This window comes from Malurus melanocephalus, unplaced genomic scaffold, assembly GCF_030028575.1.
Source record: "Malurus melanocephalus ecotype Western Australia unplaced genomic scaffold, MMel_1.1 scaffold_139, whole genome shotgun sequence".
Classification (NCBI taxonomy): Eukaryota; Metazoa; Chordata; class Aves; order Passeriformes; family Maluridae; genus Malurus; species Malurus melanocephalus.
The window spans coordinates 329,074-349,334 of NW_026623371.1; the positions used below are offsets into that span (position 1 = coordinate 329,074).

Here is a 20,261-nt window from a genome sequence, read left to right on the forward strand (position 1 = left end):
TACTCTGACAGTAACATAAATAGGGAAAAGTAAATTTTAATATTGTAGTATTTCTTGGTTTAGGCTTACTTCAAATTCTTAATTTTTTCTACATATCAACTTGTAAAACTTCCAGTGAACAAAGGCCCCAAGGCAAACCCTATGCAAACAAGACAGTGGGCTCCTTCCCTGCACTGAATCCTACCTTGCCAGAGAAATTTAACAGATTGATACACTGAATCCTGAGAKATTATAAACAGGCCTAAAATACCATGCTTGTCAAATATGAGATATTACAGTGCTTTTTTATTCATCAGGTCGCTTCAGAGGAACACAATTAATTTTAAATATGTCCAAAAGCAAAGATTTGCAAAGCTAATTTATGAAGTTGAAAACAKGAAAAATAAAATAAAAAATAAAATTAAAAAATACAATAAAAAWTAAAGAAAATTCATCAGTTACCTACAAATGCTTTTCTTTGAACATGCAACAGTTTAAATAATTTTTGGTCTGTTTCTTCTCATTTCACTGATTTCACTCAATYTTCATTATATTATGTACAGAATCTTCCAGCTAAACTCAATCAGTTCAGTTCATCTTCTTCTGTTGCTCGCTGCAAATCTCTGAGACAATCTGTACTAAACACCAATCTACTCTGTCTTCTCTTTTCATAATTTTTTTTCAGAGTTCTGTCAGCCCAAGGGTCTGGAAACTAATCTAATGAGGGAAGTTAAACTTCTACACAGCTATTATGGGCGCCCTCCTAGTAGCTGTGCTAACAAGATTCATCACCAAATATAAATGGAAGCATTCTCCAAAAGAAGACAAAGGTACTGTAATGAGCTAGGCAGGAAGCAGGGCCTCCGCTCTCTGCGTAAGATTAGTCAGTGTAAATCATTTTGGCACTAATGGTGGTTTTTTTCTAAGGCTGGACAATGACAACAACATTTATACAAAGCACAAGAATTCATGAATGTCTGGCAGTATTGTCTCTGAAATACAAACAATGTTTGTTTTTCATTCTACACTTTCAATTCAGTACCAGCTGGATTCTGCAGGAAACATGGGTTAGTTCTGATATGCCAGAAAACCAACTCATCCCAGTCAGATCCCACAACTGAAGCATTTCAGAAGCAGCACCGAATGTTACTAAACACACTCCTCCTTAGCTACAGAATGAATAACAACATCTCCCCAACCTCCCATGCCTATCCTGAGGCAAATACAAAAGAAAATATATTAAAAGCAAGCAATAACAACAGTGGTGGAGAAAAAGAATCCTACACAGTATTGTTTCTCTGGGCTAAATCTTAGGCATTGTAATACTTCACACCCATGCTCACTCAAAAGTCTGCCTGTGTTTACATGGGCTAATATTTTTTGGACCCGGGCAGCATGCTAGAAGGGTAGTTTCCACCATGCTGACATTTACTGTCTCTATAAAAATCAATGTGTTAGTGAGTAGCCAGYGAGGTACAGGACAGCATCCACCTCAAGAGTTGGCTGCAGTATGATGCAAGTTGGCAGATGCCCTGGATCTCTCCAATCTTACTGCGAGCCACGTGGTCTGTACATACAGACAGGAAATCCAATGCCAYCCCAATCGCCAACCAAAGCATAAGCATCGTCTTGCTACAGACAAGACTTCCTACAACCAACCAAGAAAGACCAAAGGCTGGTGACAAAGGACAGCTCTTGGCTAAAACAACTCTTAYCACCATTTCCTTTCTGTTGCTAGAACCACTGGCTTGTGGGGCTGGAGGTACCATGAGGTTCAGCTCAGCTCTGTCTGCAAACTTCAGTGACAAAAAGCATACAATAAGAGCTGAGAGCGCCTAAGGAAAGGAAAGGGAGACTTCGCATGGATTCACTAATAAACGGAAGATAAATCTTTCATCACAGACCCACGGCAGAACACATTTGTACAGAAACTGACAATCATCCCAGTAGTACACACATAGATAAAGTGCCAGAACCACATGTCCAATACTTTCACTAAAAGGCAAGGTGACAGAATATTCCTTATTTATGCCTGGCTTTAATATTCTGAATAAGAAGTAGCTACGCAATCTCAAAAAGTACATGTCAAGCACCAATAAAAAATATTGCCCATAAACTTCACATCTGGGACTGGAGTTGGCAGTATTTGCTGMTCGCTAGAAAAACAAACAGAAAAAATGAGCTCCAAAACATGCATCAACAAAGAAAATCCCAGAAGTACAGAGCAAGAAGAGAAATGGCAGTGGTATGGTGGGCAGGTKAAACCCCCTGAAGTTCAAGAGCCAACAAATTCTATCGGGCTTACAGTTTTCTGTAGCACAGTGTATTTTGCCATCACAACTCATAGAGCAAAGCTCTTCCTCAGTAGCACAGGGAGATCTGTCTGATAGCTTTGTCTTTTTACTGAGACACATGCAAGGTTAAATTTGGCAGCATCACAGAGCAGTCAAGAGGAACAGAGGYTGCAGTGCCAGGGTACTTGGGGAAGAGATGAGAACCAGCAGCATCTTTTGGAAAGGGACAAAGGAGAACAAATGCTGGAGCCTATCACCTTGATGAAAGGCCTCTAAAGGGCATCCCTGTGTGAATGCAAGGGTTGGAACTAAAAYGGTCCCCAGCTCTGCCTCTCATTACTGGACACAGTACAAATACTGTAGGCTACACACTGCAGAAAACTGGTCATTGCAAAATTTTAAAYAAACAATTTGTGACTGCTGAATCTTTTGCAAAGTGAGAGGAAAAAAAATTCTGAAAAAATCAATACCAGCTGTCACTTTCTAAGCTCTTGCTTCCTCTTTCTCTTGGTGTTTTTGAAGATGGTAAATAATTGTTTTGCTTGCTTCTTCACCTCTTACCTTCTCCTCTTCAGAAAAGCCATGTAGTCAAACATGTATTTCTTCTCCAAGCCTAGAGGCTTTACTACAGCTTCTGGAAGGACTGGTCCAGAAATACTTGGACTTGCTGGTTATTAAATGCCAGGTCCTGGCTGGCTGTTCTTAACTTTCTGTAACTTTTAATAGGTATCTGAAGCATATCTGCTCCTTTGCATTAGTGGACACTAATMCTGTTAAGCAAGACAGCTTGTTCTTTTCTATTACATTTGATTTATGAAGTAGCTTATGGGGAATATAGGAAAAACTTCCCATCTTTGCATTTAGTACCTTTACAAAACTTGCCCAATTAGCAGAATCACTGAAAAGTGAGTACTAAATAATGGCTTAAGATATAAAAACACTTAACTGTTAAAGCAAGCAAGTTTATTAGCATACCTACACACAAGCAGTTATGAAACTACTTCTAGGAAAAAATACTATTCCATCTGCACTCAATTTTGCACATTAGCTTCACATGAAACCTCCCTATTCCACAGACTCCTCACTTTACAGAAGAATCTTCTGCTCCCCAATCTTTACAAGATACTCTTTTGAAAGAAGAAGCTGAAGAGTTATAAAGCATCTGCTTGTGCAAAAACAGTGATTCAGCAGGAAACATGTACTTGAAATACCCTTCACAAGAAAGGGCTTATTCATGCAAGGACAGTTGGCAGGGCTATCTCAGTCTCCACTTGAATGCTCTTTTTCCAGTTTGTGTTAMAGGGATTCAGATGCCTGGGAAGAAGCTAATCACAATTTTTATAGGCTGTGGAAAGCAGTCTTGGTTGAGAATTGCAGGTGCTTGTACTGAAAGCTCTCCCAGTGAAAAGTAAAGGACCACAAGTTAATGTTCAACAGAAACTGGCAAATCTGCTGCGCTCACAGAGCAATGTGGTCAGGTGTGAATTGCAACTGCACACATAAAATACCGTAACAACTACGGCTGCTCAAAGTTCAGCTGCAGTGCTTAATGCATTATTCGCTAAAAAGGCAGAGAACATTGAACACAGGAATTACTTCAGCCAATTCTAACCCATCCACAATTTCTGCTCATGCCAATCCCAGAAGCTTTAGGCCTCCTAATACGTATATGCTTAAGTCAGCAAGCAATGTTGCATATAACTGGAAGCAAAACTTGCCGTAACCTGTTGCATAATCATCAACCTAATCAAGGCATACCACCAAACAGATTGATTTGCAGTGGTTCTGTAAGTTGCTTTTGGATACAGGTTTACTCTTTTGAGTTTTAAACCAGTGTCAGTGCCAGCAAGGCTTTAATAGAAAGTAATGSATAACAAAGTTTAGTGTGAGAGTAAGAAAAAACAAAGAAAACAGTGACCACAGAATGTAAAAATCCATTTCATGTTAATAATCAAATCTTCCTACTTATTATGTGACTAATATCACTGCATGGCAGCTGTTCAAAACAAGTTGCAACTCCCTGAGCTGAAGCTCTTTGCGTTGTATTTTTCTAATCTGGAATTCTAGAATATATGCCAGCTCTAAAAATATTTGTACTTTCAAGTTCTTGGACAAGAATATTTCATATGCTATGAAAAGAGTGCAGATATTTCTACTTGGACAGAACAAACACACAAGACATGATGTAACATCAGGCCACTTCCATTTCCAAGAGGGTCCCAAAGCAGGAGGTATCAAGCCCGCAATGTACCTTGCTTCCCTCCAACACTGAAAAAAGGCAGAGGCCCTACAACCCAGCTCAGCATTAAAGGTCACCTTTGGGCATTTAGGTTTCTGTTTTTAATCCATACTGCTAACAACAGCCTCAAGATTAATACTGTACCATGTATTTACCTCAGCAAGAAAATTAGATTTGAGAAATAGTGGATTTGATTGCTGTCAGTCAGCTGACATAGAAGAAAAGCCCCAACAAATTGTGCTTGATGCCTAAGTGATCTCTACTTCAAAAAGTACTGGAGAAAAACTTAACTGAGTCTTGCTTGAAAAACAGGCACTGAACTGCCAGTACCCTCCATGCAAACCATTTTCTTTAAAGACAGCTGTTTCCTAAATTAATTTGGACCATCACATACAGTCATTTGTCTCTAAGGGGCTGAGAAAGAGCCACATGTCAGGTGACACTGTATGGATCCTTTTGCAGTACAACAATATTGATAGAAGAAGGATCTGAAAAGGAAAATGTCAGGCTGCAAAGCTGGCCTTTTGCCATCAAAACACAGTATTACCTAYTTCTTCTATAAATGTTCAGACTTCAAAAGCAGCAGCCACGTGCACTGTAAAAAATGAACCTGGACCACACAAGGCATGTTTCCCTGTTTTCCCAAAAAAAAATCCCTTGATTAGAGGGGGATGTTTACAAATAGCTTCAGAAGTCACATGTATAGATCTGTTCCATGATTTGCACATCCTAAGATAGGTGAAAATAATGTAACAAACATTATTAATTCTAAAACAAATGAAAAACTGCACTTAAAAATGTGTTTTATGCATGCAAATGCCACAACACACTGCCTCTGAGACTGCAAGTTTTAGACTACATTACATTACAACCTGTTGCCTTCTATTTTCAATTGACAGCAAAGCTTTAAAAACACCAGAAGACTTGGAGCATGGAAAGGGGGAGCAAGTTAAAATACAATCCTCATTACACTCTGGGACTTGTTTGTGAAACTTTAATAGTCTTGATAATCCACAAGTCATGAAATTCAAGCCTTGCTGCCCTTGACAAATTAAAAAAGCTGGATTTTTAAAGGAGAAGTTAAGCACGTCATGTTTGGCAAATATTTTAAGTAATGTGCTTGTAATWTTTTTGTTTCAATAGTCTTGTTCTGTCTGCATTATTATTAGTTGTTGCACTGATGAAACAACATGTGAAGATGACCATAAACTTGGTTTCAAATCAAACCATCAGAAACCCTGAGGGTAAGAGGGTTCACTGCTTAAGAGAACACTATKATCAATAATTTCAAACCTAACAAAATTAAGCTGAGCTGAACAGTCTCTGTAAGAATAATATCTATTGTCTTTTACATCTCTGAACAAACAGAAATCAGTGAAGACTAGGGTTTTAAGATTTGTTTTAGCTTTTTATGCATGGTTGTGTTGACTAACAGAAGCTAAACTATTACACCAGCATTACAACTAGTCTAATTCAGGGTTAGCTTTTTTCCAAAAGAGCTGATTTCTGTCATGGAAAGGGAATAAACATGCCCTTTTTTTGTCTTCTCCAACTGCAGACATTAAGCCAGACCCCCTTCTTATGGCAAAGATTTTTTTTAAAATGCAACCTTAACATTACAAATGCTAAATTCAGTGTCAGTACTYCCCTCCTTCCCACCCTCCAAATCGAAGAACATCCCTGCCACCCAGGCTAGTAATCCCATCTTGGGCTACAAGGTTTGAGATCCATWCAAGTCCTTTGTCATCTTCACTCACTGATCAAAGGACAAGCGTGACAAAAACTGATTTCTTCAGTTCTCCTTCTCCRACCATCCACAACATTCCTATTTTCCCCCAATGAGAAGGAGAAATTGCAACAGGGATGCAAAACCATGCCAGAATTCCCCCGAGAAGCYTGGATTCCCATGCACTGCTCCTTACCTTGGTGGCTCAGGGAGATGCGGTTAGATGGCTCTTGGAAACCTGGTTCCACCAGATCCCGCCGACCATGAGCTGAAGTCTGATCTACATTGTCCTAAAAACAAGAAGAGGAATGTCTTATCAAAAGAAGAATGTCTTATCAAAAACAGACATTTTGTACTCCCTGCAAGCTACATTACACAGAGTCAAACCACCAACACAAAACAAAAAAACCCTGCCATGCCTCTGAAAGGAGAAACCAATGTCAGAGAAGGTGGGGGAGCAGATCACAGGGGGACACTAGGCTGTCACATTAATACGTGTGGCATGGATCCAGAATCAATGACTGTGCCTGTTGGCTCATCTGTACACCAGTTTGCGCTTCAAACTGAGAAACAGTGATGCAAATGCTTTCCTAGTCTCACAAAAGTTTCTTCTTGAATCAAATTAYGCAGAGGCTTGGGGCTTTGTTTTCTTTAATTCCAAGTCTGTGTCTTAGGGCTTTGTAACTAATTAACTGGACTGAAACAGATTCAGTAGTGAACTACTAAACCTCAAGAGAAATCAGAAGTTCAGTTTAGATAAACATCCATGGCTCTGGATGCCAACCTGTTGTTTTTTTCATATTGGAACTCTCACAAGATCAAGTTTCACGAAGTTTCAACACAAACTGAATTTGGCTAAGTCTAAATTACCACCGTTTCTCACAGATCTTGCCAAAGAAGACAACTAGGAGAAAGCAGGAAAATTGAAATATAAACAAGAAAATAGGAGAAGCAAGATAAGTCACATTTTAGAAGTATGAGAAGGAGATTTAGATCAGATACATGGTTTTACAAAACTGGCATACCTTTGATTATACCAGCTAAGGGTGGGTATGGAAAGTGCATGAAGTTGACTGCATTGATGCGTTACCAAGCATAAACTGTTGCAGTGACATACGTGACTCTGTACATGATCCCACTGTGCCCAAAGTGTGGGATAAACACACAATGGCAGGACCTGCTTTTATGTCAGAACATAGGAACCACCTTCACGGCAAATGACATGGTAATTAAGGCAGAGCAGTAACGTGCACACAGTGAGCGGTAATTCAACCACGCACAACCGTGAGCCCTCAGTCCAGCACTTACAGAATATATGCAGTGTTTGAGGACTAGGACTGTGTTTGGCTATAGTCATACAGTATATGAAATAAATTATCGCTTCATCACAGAGACTGTCTCAGCAAACGCTTGAGCTTTGATTCAAGTACTCGAGCACTGCTCTCAATTGTCATCACCATCAGGGATCAGTTTAGGAGCCCACAGGCATCTATAAGACAGAAACTGACAGCAGTGGTATGACTAAGGAAGGTTTTTATGAGTAAACACTGTATGATAAGATACAAAAGGCATCCATCTATCTATGCCAGATACAACTGGGATCACTCAGACTTCTGCCTCCATACTGGCTATGTCCCCTTACAGCTCTTTACATTCTTTGCACTGATTTTCACAACACTGGCTGATGTTTCACGCGACACATCTTGCTTATCTCATGAGTTTTTGTTTTTGCTTCTCAGGAATCCAAAAAAAAACCCCCAAACCACATCAGACCTTCTGTCAGCACCAGCATCTTTGTTCTTACTTTCTTGAAACACAGCAGTATTTGTTCGCGCTTTCACTGGAGCTAACTGAACACTTACCAGGAACAAGCAACTCACGAGCTCCTGTTTTCATCTAATCCTTGCAACCACAGGGCATTGCATCCTAACATTGTTATTAGTGCTTCTGGAACGCTAGTCATTCTCACTGGATTTATCACATTTYCTCTAGGACACCACACAGCCATCACTGACCTGGCCCGTGTAATCTCCATTTTAAATTTCACGCAGGAAATTTGGGACTTGCAAGACAAGAAGGCAACTGAGAAAGGACGTACAAAATTATGAGTCTGCTCCCCAGAAAGCTCAGCTGAAATTTTTCCAAGGTGCCCAGGGCAACAGTGGGGAGGAGACGCTTATCTAGGAAAAGTTTCAGTCAAAACTTAAAACTGAAGCAGACTGCTCTCAATACAAAGGCTAAGAGGCAAGCATTGCAGGCATGGAGAACTCAGCAGAACATGTTTGTCTGGTGCAGAGCTTTTCTCTGTGTGTTTTCCTCCATGCAATTCAACATGACAAATTTTTATGGGGGAACTAAAACCCCACAGATGAAGTTAAGCAGCATTAGTTCTACCTTGCAGGAAAAAGTCCCAATGTGCATTCCAATAGAGGCAGCAACATGCTGCCTCTTGGCTGAGAAGAGCAACAGGTCATCCCAAGAGAAACAAAAGCTGGAACATGAAAACCAGTTATAAACTATTTGACACACACCTAAATGTGTTTTCAGCTGCCCCAACATACGAAAGGAAGGCAAGTACTATGTAGTAACAGAGATGAAATGGGGCCAAGATGCATCATTTCACATTTGGGTTTCCTACAGCAGTAACACACACTTAACTGAGAGACCTTATTTCAGCTTTCACCTGGCTCAAGGCCCGTAACTCTTCAATTAAACCAGACTTTTCTTTTTGTTTTTAAACTAGCAATTGCCAAAAATTTACAGGAATAGGATACACCCTCTCTGGAATCACCTTAGATCTGCACCAGAAGATGCTGAGAACCACAGGCCTTACTCACAAAGTTAAGCCAAAGCCATGGCAAAGGCAGATCAAAGTTTTCAGAAGCAGAGGTTGCAGTGACTAATGGCTGCTGCTGCTGCCCTCGTGAGACTGAYGCCCCTGCCTGTTTGGTTCCGTGCAAATGCCTGCCCACAAGATCCAGAGAGTTCTCCTGCAGCTTGAGCAAAGCAGGGAGGCAAAGGTTTCCTCCGGACACGGCGGGCCAGCACAGCCCAGGTGCTAAAGCAAAGCGACGGGCCGTGCATAAACAAAGCCACACCTGTGCGAGCAATGCGGGCAGCGGAGGGGAAAAGGCAAGGGCGGTGAGGTTTAAAGAGCCAGGGGGAGTTTCACATGACCCTCCAGAATCTGTTTGTGTCCCCTGTGCGCAGACAAACGCTGGCGCCCGGCCAGCTGCAGGGGAGATCACACACTGGAACAAGGTAAAAGYACAAAGGGGAGGGGGGCAGGAAATGAAGTTATATAATTKMTCCGTGCCAGCAGCCTTGTTGCCGRGCCCCGGCCCTCAGCAAGGTGGGCACCTGCTCTGCTCCGGCACCGTCCCTCCTGCTGCTGCTGAAAGCGGCTCCAAGTACAGTCATTTGTTTGCTTCATGGTTTAATCCCCAGCTCTCCCTCCTCTTCCAATAAATGCTCTCAATATGAAATTAAAGCATGTTACTTAACTTACTGTACCATCCAGCTATTGTAGTATTTTTAGAAGCTGGCTGAGCATTAGCCCTCGCTGGCTTGTTTGCATGTGCTCTTTTCTCTGTCAGTCAGCATCTGCAACCAAGGATGATTTAATCGAGTGACTACCAAGAGCGCTGGAAGCACCTGAGGCAGGGTCCTTTAAAGCATTAGCATTTCATAAAGCCAAACATACCATCATTACAGGTCAGATTAGGGTGTCCTGTTGCAAACCTATGTTGCACGACACAAAATGCGACGTGCCTGTGTTGCCTCAAGAGCCAAAGTCCACTCATAGACAGCGTTATCTCTACGTATCAGTAACCAGGACAATCTAGATTTATTTTTCAATCTATAACCAAGYCTTTCAAGTTGCACTCCTTCAACTATGACATAGAATGTTTGCTGCTGTTTGTGCTAGCACAATAAGCATTTCAATTATCTAAGAAAACATTAAATCTCATCTTTTAATCAGAGAGTCAGCCAGACGTATACTACAGCAGCTCTGCTGTCTGCACACCTGCTCTTTAATCMCCTCTCTGGCTCCAAGTGCCACTTTTTCCACCTGCAGTTTAGCTCAGGAGAGTATTTATCAGTATGASACAGCATTATGAGATAGACCGGTGTGTTGGTACTACTCTACTGCTGCTTCTCTCATCCCAGTTTTTTCAGCAAAGGTTRTTCAGTCAGTCATTCAGGGTAATCTTACAAGTAAATAGTGCTTAGAGAAGGGAGGAGGCAGATTTGAAAGCACAAATARYGAAGTATCAYYTAYACTTCCCTTCTCCCTCATTCTTTKCAAAGAGAGGGGTCTAGCATTAGCRGAGACAGAGCAGCTTTCTGGAGAGGGCTGGAAATCCCCTGTTCCTGAAGGCTTCAGCTTCTGCTAATTTGAGCAGCCGCTGGAAGTTTACGAGATGAAGAAAGGCTACAAGTGGCAGCWCAGCTTCTCGGAAGCTCCCGGGAGCACGGCCAGACTGAAGATGTCCAGACCACCAAGACGACAGTCCCTGTTTTTGGCTTTACTGTTGCTGTCTGCAAACCCACACTGCCGTGCCCCTGAACAAAAGGTTCAATTGAGCAAGAGTCACGCGTACTCATGCCAGCAGCCCCACAGCAACAAATTAAGATCATGACATGCTTCTGATGTTTGTACACCGTCCAGCCCAACAGAAAGTAAAGTCAGACGTGCTGACGGGTCTCACCGCAGTTTAGGAGACTATCAAGGAAGATATGCCTCAGTTTGCAGAGAGGGCACTCCTGCCAAACAGGAGCTCCCTGCCAGCCTGGCAGTGCTCCTTCATCACACCAAGGTACGGTCTGCAAACTAGCTGAGAGTAAAGAGAAAATTAAAAGTCATTATTTGAACCACCACAGCTTTACTCTGCTCGGGAAACTTGTGCAAAGAAAAATGAAGAAACCTTATGTCAGCACAGACCAAGGAAGCGATTGCAGAGTGCTCAAGTGTAAGTGGTTCCCAGAAAAAAAAAGCAATTACAAAAATTCACTGAAGAGGTGAACACCAAGAGCCGGGAAAAAGTGGACACAGCTCCAGGCTTCGGGAGCAGAAAGGGGATATTTAGAGAAATTACACTCTCTCTTTGTATCTGCAACTTRTTGCTCTTCCACGAGGGACACAAAGATAGACAAACGTTTCTTTATCTGACCCAGTACTGTCATTCTTAACATGCCCCTGGAGTTTCCTCAGGCACTGAACAGATTAGACAGCATTTATTCTGAGGACTGCTTCATAAGATTCTTCACTTCCCAAACAAAAGACTGTTTGCATTTATGTAAAGTAACTTCCTGCACTGCTTTTTAAGCCGTGCTGAGGCTTTATACCATGATTTTGCAGCTTTGGTTTACTTGAAGCATCCAATGTGCAAGGAGGATAATAGACTCGATTATGCTAAGTGCCAAGTAGCCAGCTATTCATCTCAGTAAACTCCGCTATAGCTTACTGGTATCCACAGCCATCCAGAGTTTCTGCTCACTCAATTTTACTCTTAGCCCTGTGAAGGTAAACACACAGGCTATTACAARAATAAATCCAACTGACAGATCCAGACCAATGTTCAAGTTCTAATCCAAACTCCACAGTCCAGATCAATTAGTAATTCATGTGACACTCCTTTCTTAAAAATACAGCGGCACAGTCCCCTATCAGACAGCTGTTTAGTACAGTGTATTTTCAGCAAGCTGACACCCCAGAGTTTGAGCAAATGTGTCCCAAGTAAGAGTCCCGAGGGAAGTGCAAGGCTCTGGGGTTTGTCCAAAGCCACTGCTTYGCAAACGATTTCAAGTTTACTCAAACAAAGTGTGTATGTTCTACTGTTTTCTGCCAGAGTGCTTAACATGTCATACAAATAAAGAAAACATGGGCTTTGCACACTAGGCAAAAAACTTTTAAGTGCATTCTCAGACAACCCACACGTTACATAATTAAAGACCTGTAACCTGGTTTCCTGCCTCTTAACTATAGTCATTTGACTAGGTAAGAGCCAAGTGAAAGGCTCAGTAAGTCAACAGAGTAACTGTKAACCTAGAATTTTAGCATTCCCATTGCTAAGAGAAGCTTGTACAAACAAGGGCTTAAAATAAAGCCACTTAGCTTTGTCAAAAGTTGGGCTCTCTCTCCTGAAGTAGCAAAGCCACTAACTGCAGGAATCCTGATTTTACAGTACTGGCTGTCAAGACTGGGAGCAATAAGCCTAGAGACCAAGAACAAACAAGCCAGCTCAGGATTACAGGAGCAGCAAAGGCAGCAGCACATTCCTCCCAACACACCACAGCACCTCCGATCCTCAGGGGCACAAATCACTGGAAACATGCGATAACTTGGCAAGGCACACAGACCTGCTGTGATCCACTCATTCCTACCACGCTCAGCAGACTTACCAGCCCATCATGCAATGTATAGCTACAATAGACCAGGAATTAGCAAAGACAGAAGGAAAATAAGGCTGACAGACAGGACAGACCTGCGTCCGTGGTCCACSTCTCTGCAGTGGCAGAGAATTTGTTAAATGAATCACAGGAATTATATTACATCCCATGATACAGGGGAAGGCAGAAAGGCTTGTCAGTCTGACCTTGGGAGGAACTTCTCTCCCAACCCCATCTGGGCTTTAGCAACCCACTGATCAGAAATCCTTCAAGTCTGAAAAAAATTGGGGGTTTGGACCCTGCTGTGCACTCTGAAAGCCCAGTGTGCATGCCMTGAGTCAGTGAAGTGTTTCTTCCTAGAATTCACTGCTATAGCTGAGCCAGGAAGTTATTTTGCTGAAGGTGCTTCAGGTTTATTTATAGGAGCCTGGTTATGTGCCTTATCACTACCTGCATTGCAACTGCTATCAGGGCAAACCAAAAACCACCATCACCTACCAGCCAGCTTCTTCTGTCACCCCTGCCCCCACTCCAAGAGTCTCTTTGGCATGCAGTAAAATAATTAATTAATTAACTAATGTAGTCTAGCGAGAGCTGGACCACAACTAGCAACCTCCAACAGTACCTGGTAGCAGCAGTTTACTCCTTAAAGGCTTTTCTCCAGGAAGGTAGGAGTGAGCAAACGATGTTAGCTGACAGCTCCAGCAATGYACTTTTACAGCATGCATACAGGCTAACATTACAGATCCAGCTTCTCTAGGCTGATCTTTGCAAAACTGGCATTAACAGGGTTTTCAATACTCCTGATCCCAAATTTTGGCAAAAACTCTCTCACTAGATGCAGTCCTCTCTTAGTAGGAACTAATCACTTCTGCAAGAATTGAGCTGTCTGCTTATACTCTGCACAGAGAAAATGGATAGTATATTCCACAGTGTGCACTTTTTGGACCAGACTGCCATTTATTATGGTAGAAGAAAATTCAATACATCATGGTTGCTGTCTTTTAATCAGCTAGCAAGGAGGGAATCCAACTGACAGGCTTAGAAATGCTAAAAGCTTTGTTCTATTTTTAATGAGACTAAAACCACAGTGGCTGTTAGAGACAGTTTACATAGTTTACAGCTAAAATAAAGTCTTGAAATACAGAAAAGAAACAATTGCACAACGTTTTCAGGGAAAGCAATCACTCCTCAGTGGTGTCTTCACCTATAAAGTACTTACAAAAATGAAGCATTTACTTACTGATAAAGAAACCTTTTATTTCTTTTTTTTTAACCAAACTAGGTTCCTTTTCWTTTATAACAAAACACCACTGAATAAATAAATTTTATATTAGGAAATTCTTCACAGTAGAAAAGTCACATGCTTACATGGAAATTTTGCTTCTTCTGCTGGCACACAGAGAACCTGATAATGTATCTKTAGCTTGTACTCAATTGTAGCCTTACCTTCAAAGCAAATCACTCTCACTGGCAAGGGACTACCACTAACAAAGCTGCATGCTCARAGCTACATCCTTTGCTGCATGTTCTAACCTCTTTGATTTTGGTCAATACTGACTCAACCAATAAAGTCCCAGAAAAATATGGGTTTTGTTAGAGACAACTGTACTTATCAACTGCAATTACATTTAAAAATTGAGTTTTGGTGCCATAAGAAAGTATGAACTAAAGCAGYATGTCATATTCCTCTTCTTTTTAAAGAGGCTTTTCAGTAAGATCTTGTATCRAAGAACTGACACTTAACAGACTGCACTATTTAAATTGAGCCAAAAGCACAAGTGCATACATGTTAACTACTACACTGGATGGTGCTCACATAATCTAAGGGAGTTATGCAACCCACAACAATGTGTTGCTCATAAAACCTTTAGCCTGCTCAAGAATCCTTACCACAGTCACTTTCCATGTTTTGTCCAAGTTTCTGAAGTGCAAAGTCAGACTATATTCCTTCATCAGAAGGACAAAGAGAAACATAATGGGAATGAAYATTTGTACCCTGGTGCAATGGAAAATTTCAGCATGTCACACGCTTGCTAATACACCTGTCCAATGTGAAAAAGCATCCTCAGAAACATTTCTTTTTAGCTTGTATTAAAAAAAAAAACAAAACAAAAAACAAAAAGAAAACCAAACTCCATATATTCTTTGGGAGGAAGCTGTAACACAGAAAGAATGTACAGGATATTTGATCCTTTCCAACACACTGGGATCCCTATGCTCAGACCTATGAAATACAAGGTAGCTCATCTGTTCTACTTGGCATCAAATCTACTACAGCTTTGGTACAGCAGCACTGCTGGCCAGCTGCTTCCAAGAACACTGGCTTTGGGAGTCAGGCTTTGACAGCATCCTTCTACCACATGGACAGGCAATGTTCCACAAAATGCCTTGGACAGTCTGTCCCAGAACAGGCTAATGATGCCCTAAATTAACCTTGGAAGGCTCAGTGCTTGAAAGGATGAGCTGATGGACTCTGAATCTGGCACTGCAGCAACACATTTGTGTGTCTCAGGCCAGGAGAGGGAGGAGAGAAGGGATGACGACACCTGGGTTGAAGGAACCACAATTTCCAAACAAGCGCATTCTCTTCAGGAATTTATATTCAATCTCTACGCTTTGGGAAGTGGCAACCACAGCCAGATAACCTAAATTATGTTTAATTGTATATAAGCTTGTAGCTAGGAAGCCATAGAAATCAAGACAGATGGAACTCTAAACAAAGGAATGGAAGCAGCAYGAAGCACAAAGGAATTTATACCGTCTGAATGTGGGTCTGCTCCTTGCAGGCAATAGTGCTATCCCCCTTTTCTCTTTGTGATGTTCAAATTGAGAATCTGCATAGGCCAACAAATAAGGATGGTTCTTCACAGACTTTGTCAGTAGTGATAAAATGACAGACTTCCTGTGGGGCAGGAGCCACTGTGCCCACACAGACCATTACTAGATATCAGCGAGCAACGTAACTCTCACCAGCTAATGAAATTGCTCTTCAGGTCTTCAAACTGAAAATCTGACCAATTTCAAGTGTCATGTTGAACAAGCTCATGCAAGACTACTTTGCTATCCTTCCTTGTTTCAACTATTAACAACATGGACCTCATCCCTCTACTTTGGAGCCAATTTGCTCAATTMGGGTGCACACACATTCAGGGTGTGCTTAATACCCCTTCCCTGCTTCCCAACAGTGATCATTGGCACAACATACATAGTTAACTAGGTCTAGAACTGCCTGTCCCATCTGATCAAACCTATGATCCTAATTACCTGGACCACACGGCTTGCTGCTCAGACAGAGAACCATTCACCAGTTACATGGTGCCATCTGTCCCAGAACTCACTGCCTACCTCAGACAAGGGCATTTGTAATTCAGGTGACTTGCTCTCAATTAGATACAGAACAAACTCCTTACACATCTCCAAAACAGCAAGCCTTATAAAAAAACAAAGATATTTTTAAATCTCAGATATGGGGCAAATGTTTATACACTTCAGTTGACTACTTCTATACCCTACTAAAACCCCACAGAAATCACAGACACCTGTCTAAGGCACAATATTTATTCATAATTGATAACCTAACATCAAATCTTGTATTGAACAGACTGCTGGGCTCTCTCCTAGCCGAATGTCAGGGTTACACTCTGAGCAAATCAGTAATGTAATTTATGCAAAAAAATGTTGGGAGTCTAGAAACATTCTGCAACACATTCGTACTTAAAAAAYCCATTATTTTGTATGGCTTACATTGCAGTAACAGGTTATTCTGCAAGATTTCAGAATAGAAAAAAAATAAACCAAATCCCACATCATTACCAACAGAACAAGAYGCCTAAATGACTTCATTTCTTTTCTGAATCAGGTATGAATCTCATTTAACCTATGCAGCTTTATGCAAGTCACATACATAACTGCAACTTTCACARTGATGTTTAAAACCGTTTTCCTGTTAAAAAAAAAATCCTCACAGTAATGCTCTATTTGACTTCATAAAGTTTCCACCCCCAACTGTTAGCACACAATGATTGGACAAAATTGTTAATACATTTGATGCTGCAGCCTGCATTACAAGAAATACCTGCATAGAAATTGTCAATTCATAACAGCTGGAAAGAAAACAAAAATTAAGGGAAGACTAAGGACAGGAACAATCCTGACTATTTCAYATCACTTTCTTATTCCCATTTCTGCAAATGAAAGAAACTTGCAGGGCTCAATATTGGCTTCAGTAGCTTTACTGATGATGTAGATGAGGGTATGAAGTGCACCCTCAGGAAGTTCATGGGCAACTAAGGTGAGTGGGAGGGTTGATCTGCTGGAGGGTAGGAAGGCTCTCCAGGGGGATCTGGATCAATGGGCCAGTTATACAAGGTTTAACAATTCCAAGTGCCAGCTCCTGTACTTGGGTTACACTAACTCCATACAAYGCTTCATGCTGGGGAAGAGTGGCTAGAAAGTTGCCCAGTGAAAAAGAACCTGGAGGCGCTGGTCAACAGCAACTGAACATGAGCCAGTACATGTSCAGGTGGCCAAGAAGGCTGATGACATCATCCTGGTGTGTATCAAAAACAGGCCAGCAGTACCAGGGCAGTGATCGTCACCCTGTTCTCAGCACTGGAGAAGTCACACCTTGAGCCTCTGTGTCCAGCTCTGGGCTCCTCATTACRAGAAGGACATTGAGGTGCTGGAGCAAGTCCAGAGAATGAGTCCTAAGAGGAGTAGCTGAGGGAGCTGGGGGTGTTTAGCCTGGAGAAAAGGAGGCTCAGGGGTACCTTACCACTCTTGACAACTGCCTGACAGGAGAGTGCAGTCAGCTGGGCTCAGCCCCTTCTCCCAAGCAAACAGCGAYAGAATGCAAGGACACAACCTCAAACTGCACCAGATGAGGTTCAGGTCAGATATCAGGAAGAATTTCTTCATGGAARGGGTTGTCAAACACTGAGACAAACTGCCCAAGAAGGTGATGGAATCACCATCCCTGGAGGCGTTAAAGAAATGCCTGGATATGGCACCTAATGCCATGGTCTAGTTGGCATGATGGCGATTGCTCAAAAGTTGAACTCAATGATCTTAAAGGTCTTTCCCAACCTAAATGATTCTGATTTTATTAATCTTCGTTTTCCTTAGAAAAAGAAGTAACTAGGTTTCACTGTAGTAAAATCCAAGCACCTCAAAGTGTGAGAGAACTTAGTGCTCTGCATAGCTTACCTATCTCTAATTTTCAAAAATCTAGGAACCATATGAAATATGCTTAATTGTTACAYTTGTTCCAATATTAATTAAAATATATTTTTGTATCTATCCATCTCAAGGTAACAGCTGCCATGTTTTACTTTCTTTGAGAAAAGGGAGTTAATTGCAAGTAGCTCTACCAGTTATCCTGCATTAAGATGACTTTATCAGGAAATCTTTATTGACTTAACATTCTCTGAAGGAACAAAATTTACAAAAGACCAGCAATTTGCATTTAAATAGCAACAAATTACATGTAAAATTACACGTTATCCCAGGAAAACATAATACAAAGTATAAATCTTCAGCTTTTGCAGAAGCTGGCACACTAAAAGCAAGCATGTCAATCACCTCTTGATGTTTGGAAGGTTTTCTTTTTGTTTTGTTCTGTTTTAAAGTTGCTCACAGTGTAACTATGTCAAGCGACCGCTTATTTTATACAGTTCCTCCCCACTTCTTTTAACACCTACTGGACACATCCAAGGAAGTTATCCACAGCACGTCAGAACGTACAGTGAGGTGCTTCAACATGGTTAGCAGCAGCTGCTTTAMCTCCACACAAAGGAGTGTGGAAGCTACATTAAAGCCTAGATCAAAAGGGTTTCACAACTACCAGTACGCTACTGGAGGAAGGTCTGGTGTGCCAAACTTTGCCAAGGCAGCACATGAAACAAAACAAGCAAACCACCTCAAAACAAGACCTGCCCAGGTAAAGGGTCTCCAGACAAGGAGAAATTTGAACAGAGACAGCARAGCTCAGAAGAAAAGTTCAAGAAACACCAATTGTAATAAATTAACGTGTGTAATGTTTGATCATGCTGGCTTTAGCAACACTGAAACACTACAGATATCAACCACAGGAACATTTCTGCAAATGGGTTTCTACAGTTTGCTCCAAGAAAAGATGGGATGCAATCGGATGAACTGCTGTTCAGTCGGTATTGAAGTGGCTTTTCTTCCTCTTCTGTGAAACCACTGCTGAAGACTAGAGAGGGCAAGTAACTTGTTTACCTTGCAGTTCAAGGGGCTGGCAGCTTGCACATGAGCAGCTACCACACTTCTGCTCAATGGTGATTAATTCAGGGTGGTACCTTTTACTGAACAATCACTATTTATTGTACTGCTTCCTCTAGTTCAGAGCTGTTCTTTCTAACCCAAAAATGCAGGTCTATGAAATAAAGGTAGTGGAAAAGATTCCTGCTGAGATTAAAAAAAAAAAAAAAAAAAAAAAAAAAAAAAAAAAAAAAAAAAAAAAAAAAAAAAAAAAAAAAAAAAGAAGAAGAAGAAGAAAGGAATCATAGGAAGAGGAGGAGAAGAGGAAAAACTTTGAACTAGGCTTCAGAAGCAAGCTGTGGGTGAGAGGAATGGGCCACCTTCTGGATACAGATGAACAGAAGACTACTTATTAGCTAAAACAAGAAAATTAACTGTGACAGATTAACTAGAAGCTCATTAGCACACCACAGTTCGACAGCATGTGTGTAATCTTACATCATAGTAATACATGTTATTGTGTCAATACCCCTGTTTCAGAGGATGTTACTGGGACAGTTGATAGATAAGAAGTTTCTGGTCTTGTGGGTTTGGGTTTATTTTAATCTTCAGGGCAAGTCATACTCTAAAAGATATGCTGTCAGAAAATTATTTTTCCAACTTGCTCTCATCCAGCATAGCAGTTATGGTTTGTGACTTAACCATACAGGCAGTTCATGCTCAACAGCCAGCAGCTTGTCATAATTCTGAGGACATAAAGGACTCAGAAAAAACAAGATCACAAGAGATGCCTTTTCCAGGCATCTTTAGCACACTTTAGTTAGCCCTTTGTTCACATCATGGCAAAAAAAAAAATGTATTTCGTGCAGCAATTTCACCAGCAAACATATAGGAAGGAATTTTTTCCATCAAATTTGCAACACATTGCCTTATACCTCTATATGGTCAGAAGCAGAGAAACCTGCCCTCTGAAGTCTTAGTTCACATCCATCTTAGAAAACAGGCTCTACAAATGCTTCCAGCTACAAAACACCTAAGATGACTACCTCAAATACTGACATTTATATCTGGGTTGTAAAATTCCTTGAGTCTGCCCTGAATTCAAAAMGGAAAAAAAAAGTTCACCTAACTTGAGTGTGCATGTGTGGCTGAGTAAACATGGCAAGTTGCTTTAATAAATGGATTATTTATGCATGTATGTAACACGTACATTACATATGATCCTGCAGCTACCTTCTGCAGAAATCTTTCCAAGAGGTCATGACAAGAGATCATGGCGGTGTGGCTCAGAAAAACAAGCCTGAGAAAGAGCTTTAAGAAGAAGGAGAATATGCAGAGGGAGAACAGCACACCGAGCACACAGAAGGATTGTGCAGGATAAAAGGGCTTCACTCAACCACCTGCC

At 41.2% G+C, this 20,261-nt stretch overlaps 1 protein-coding gene across 2 annotated transcripts in view; it reads right to left on the minus strand.

Annotated features, from left to right (window-relative positions):
* GRB10 (growth factor receptor bound protein 10) overlaps positions 1–20,261 on the minus strand; it is a 141,392-nt gene that overhangs the window by 74,531 nt on the left and 46,600 nt on the right. For both annotated transcript variants that reach the window (XM_057371053.1, XM_057371054.1), the window contains exon 3: positions 6,435–6,528. In XM_057371053.1, the coding sequence (XP_057227036.1) occupies positions 6,435–6,528 (94 nt within the window). The remainder of the gene's footprint in view (positions 1–6,434; positions 6,529–20,261) is intronic.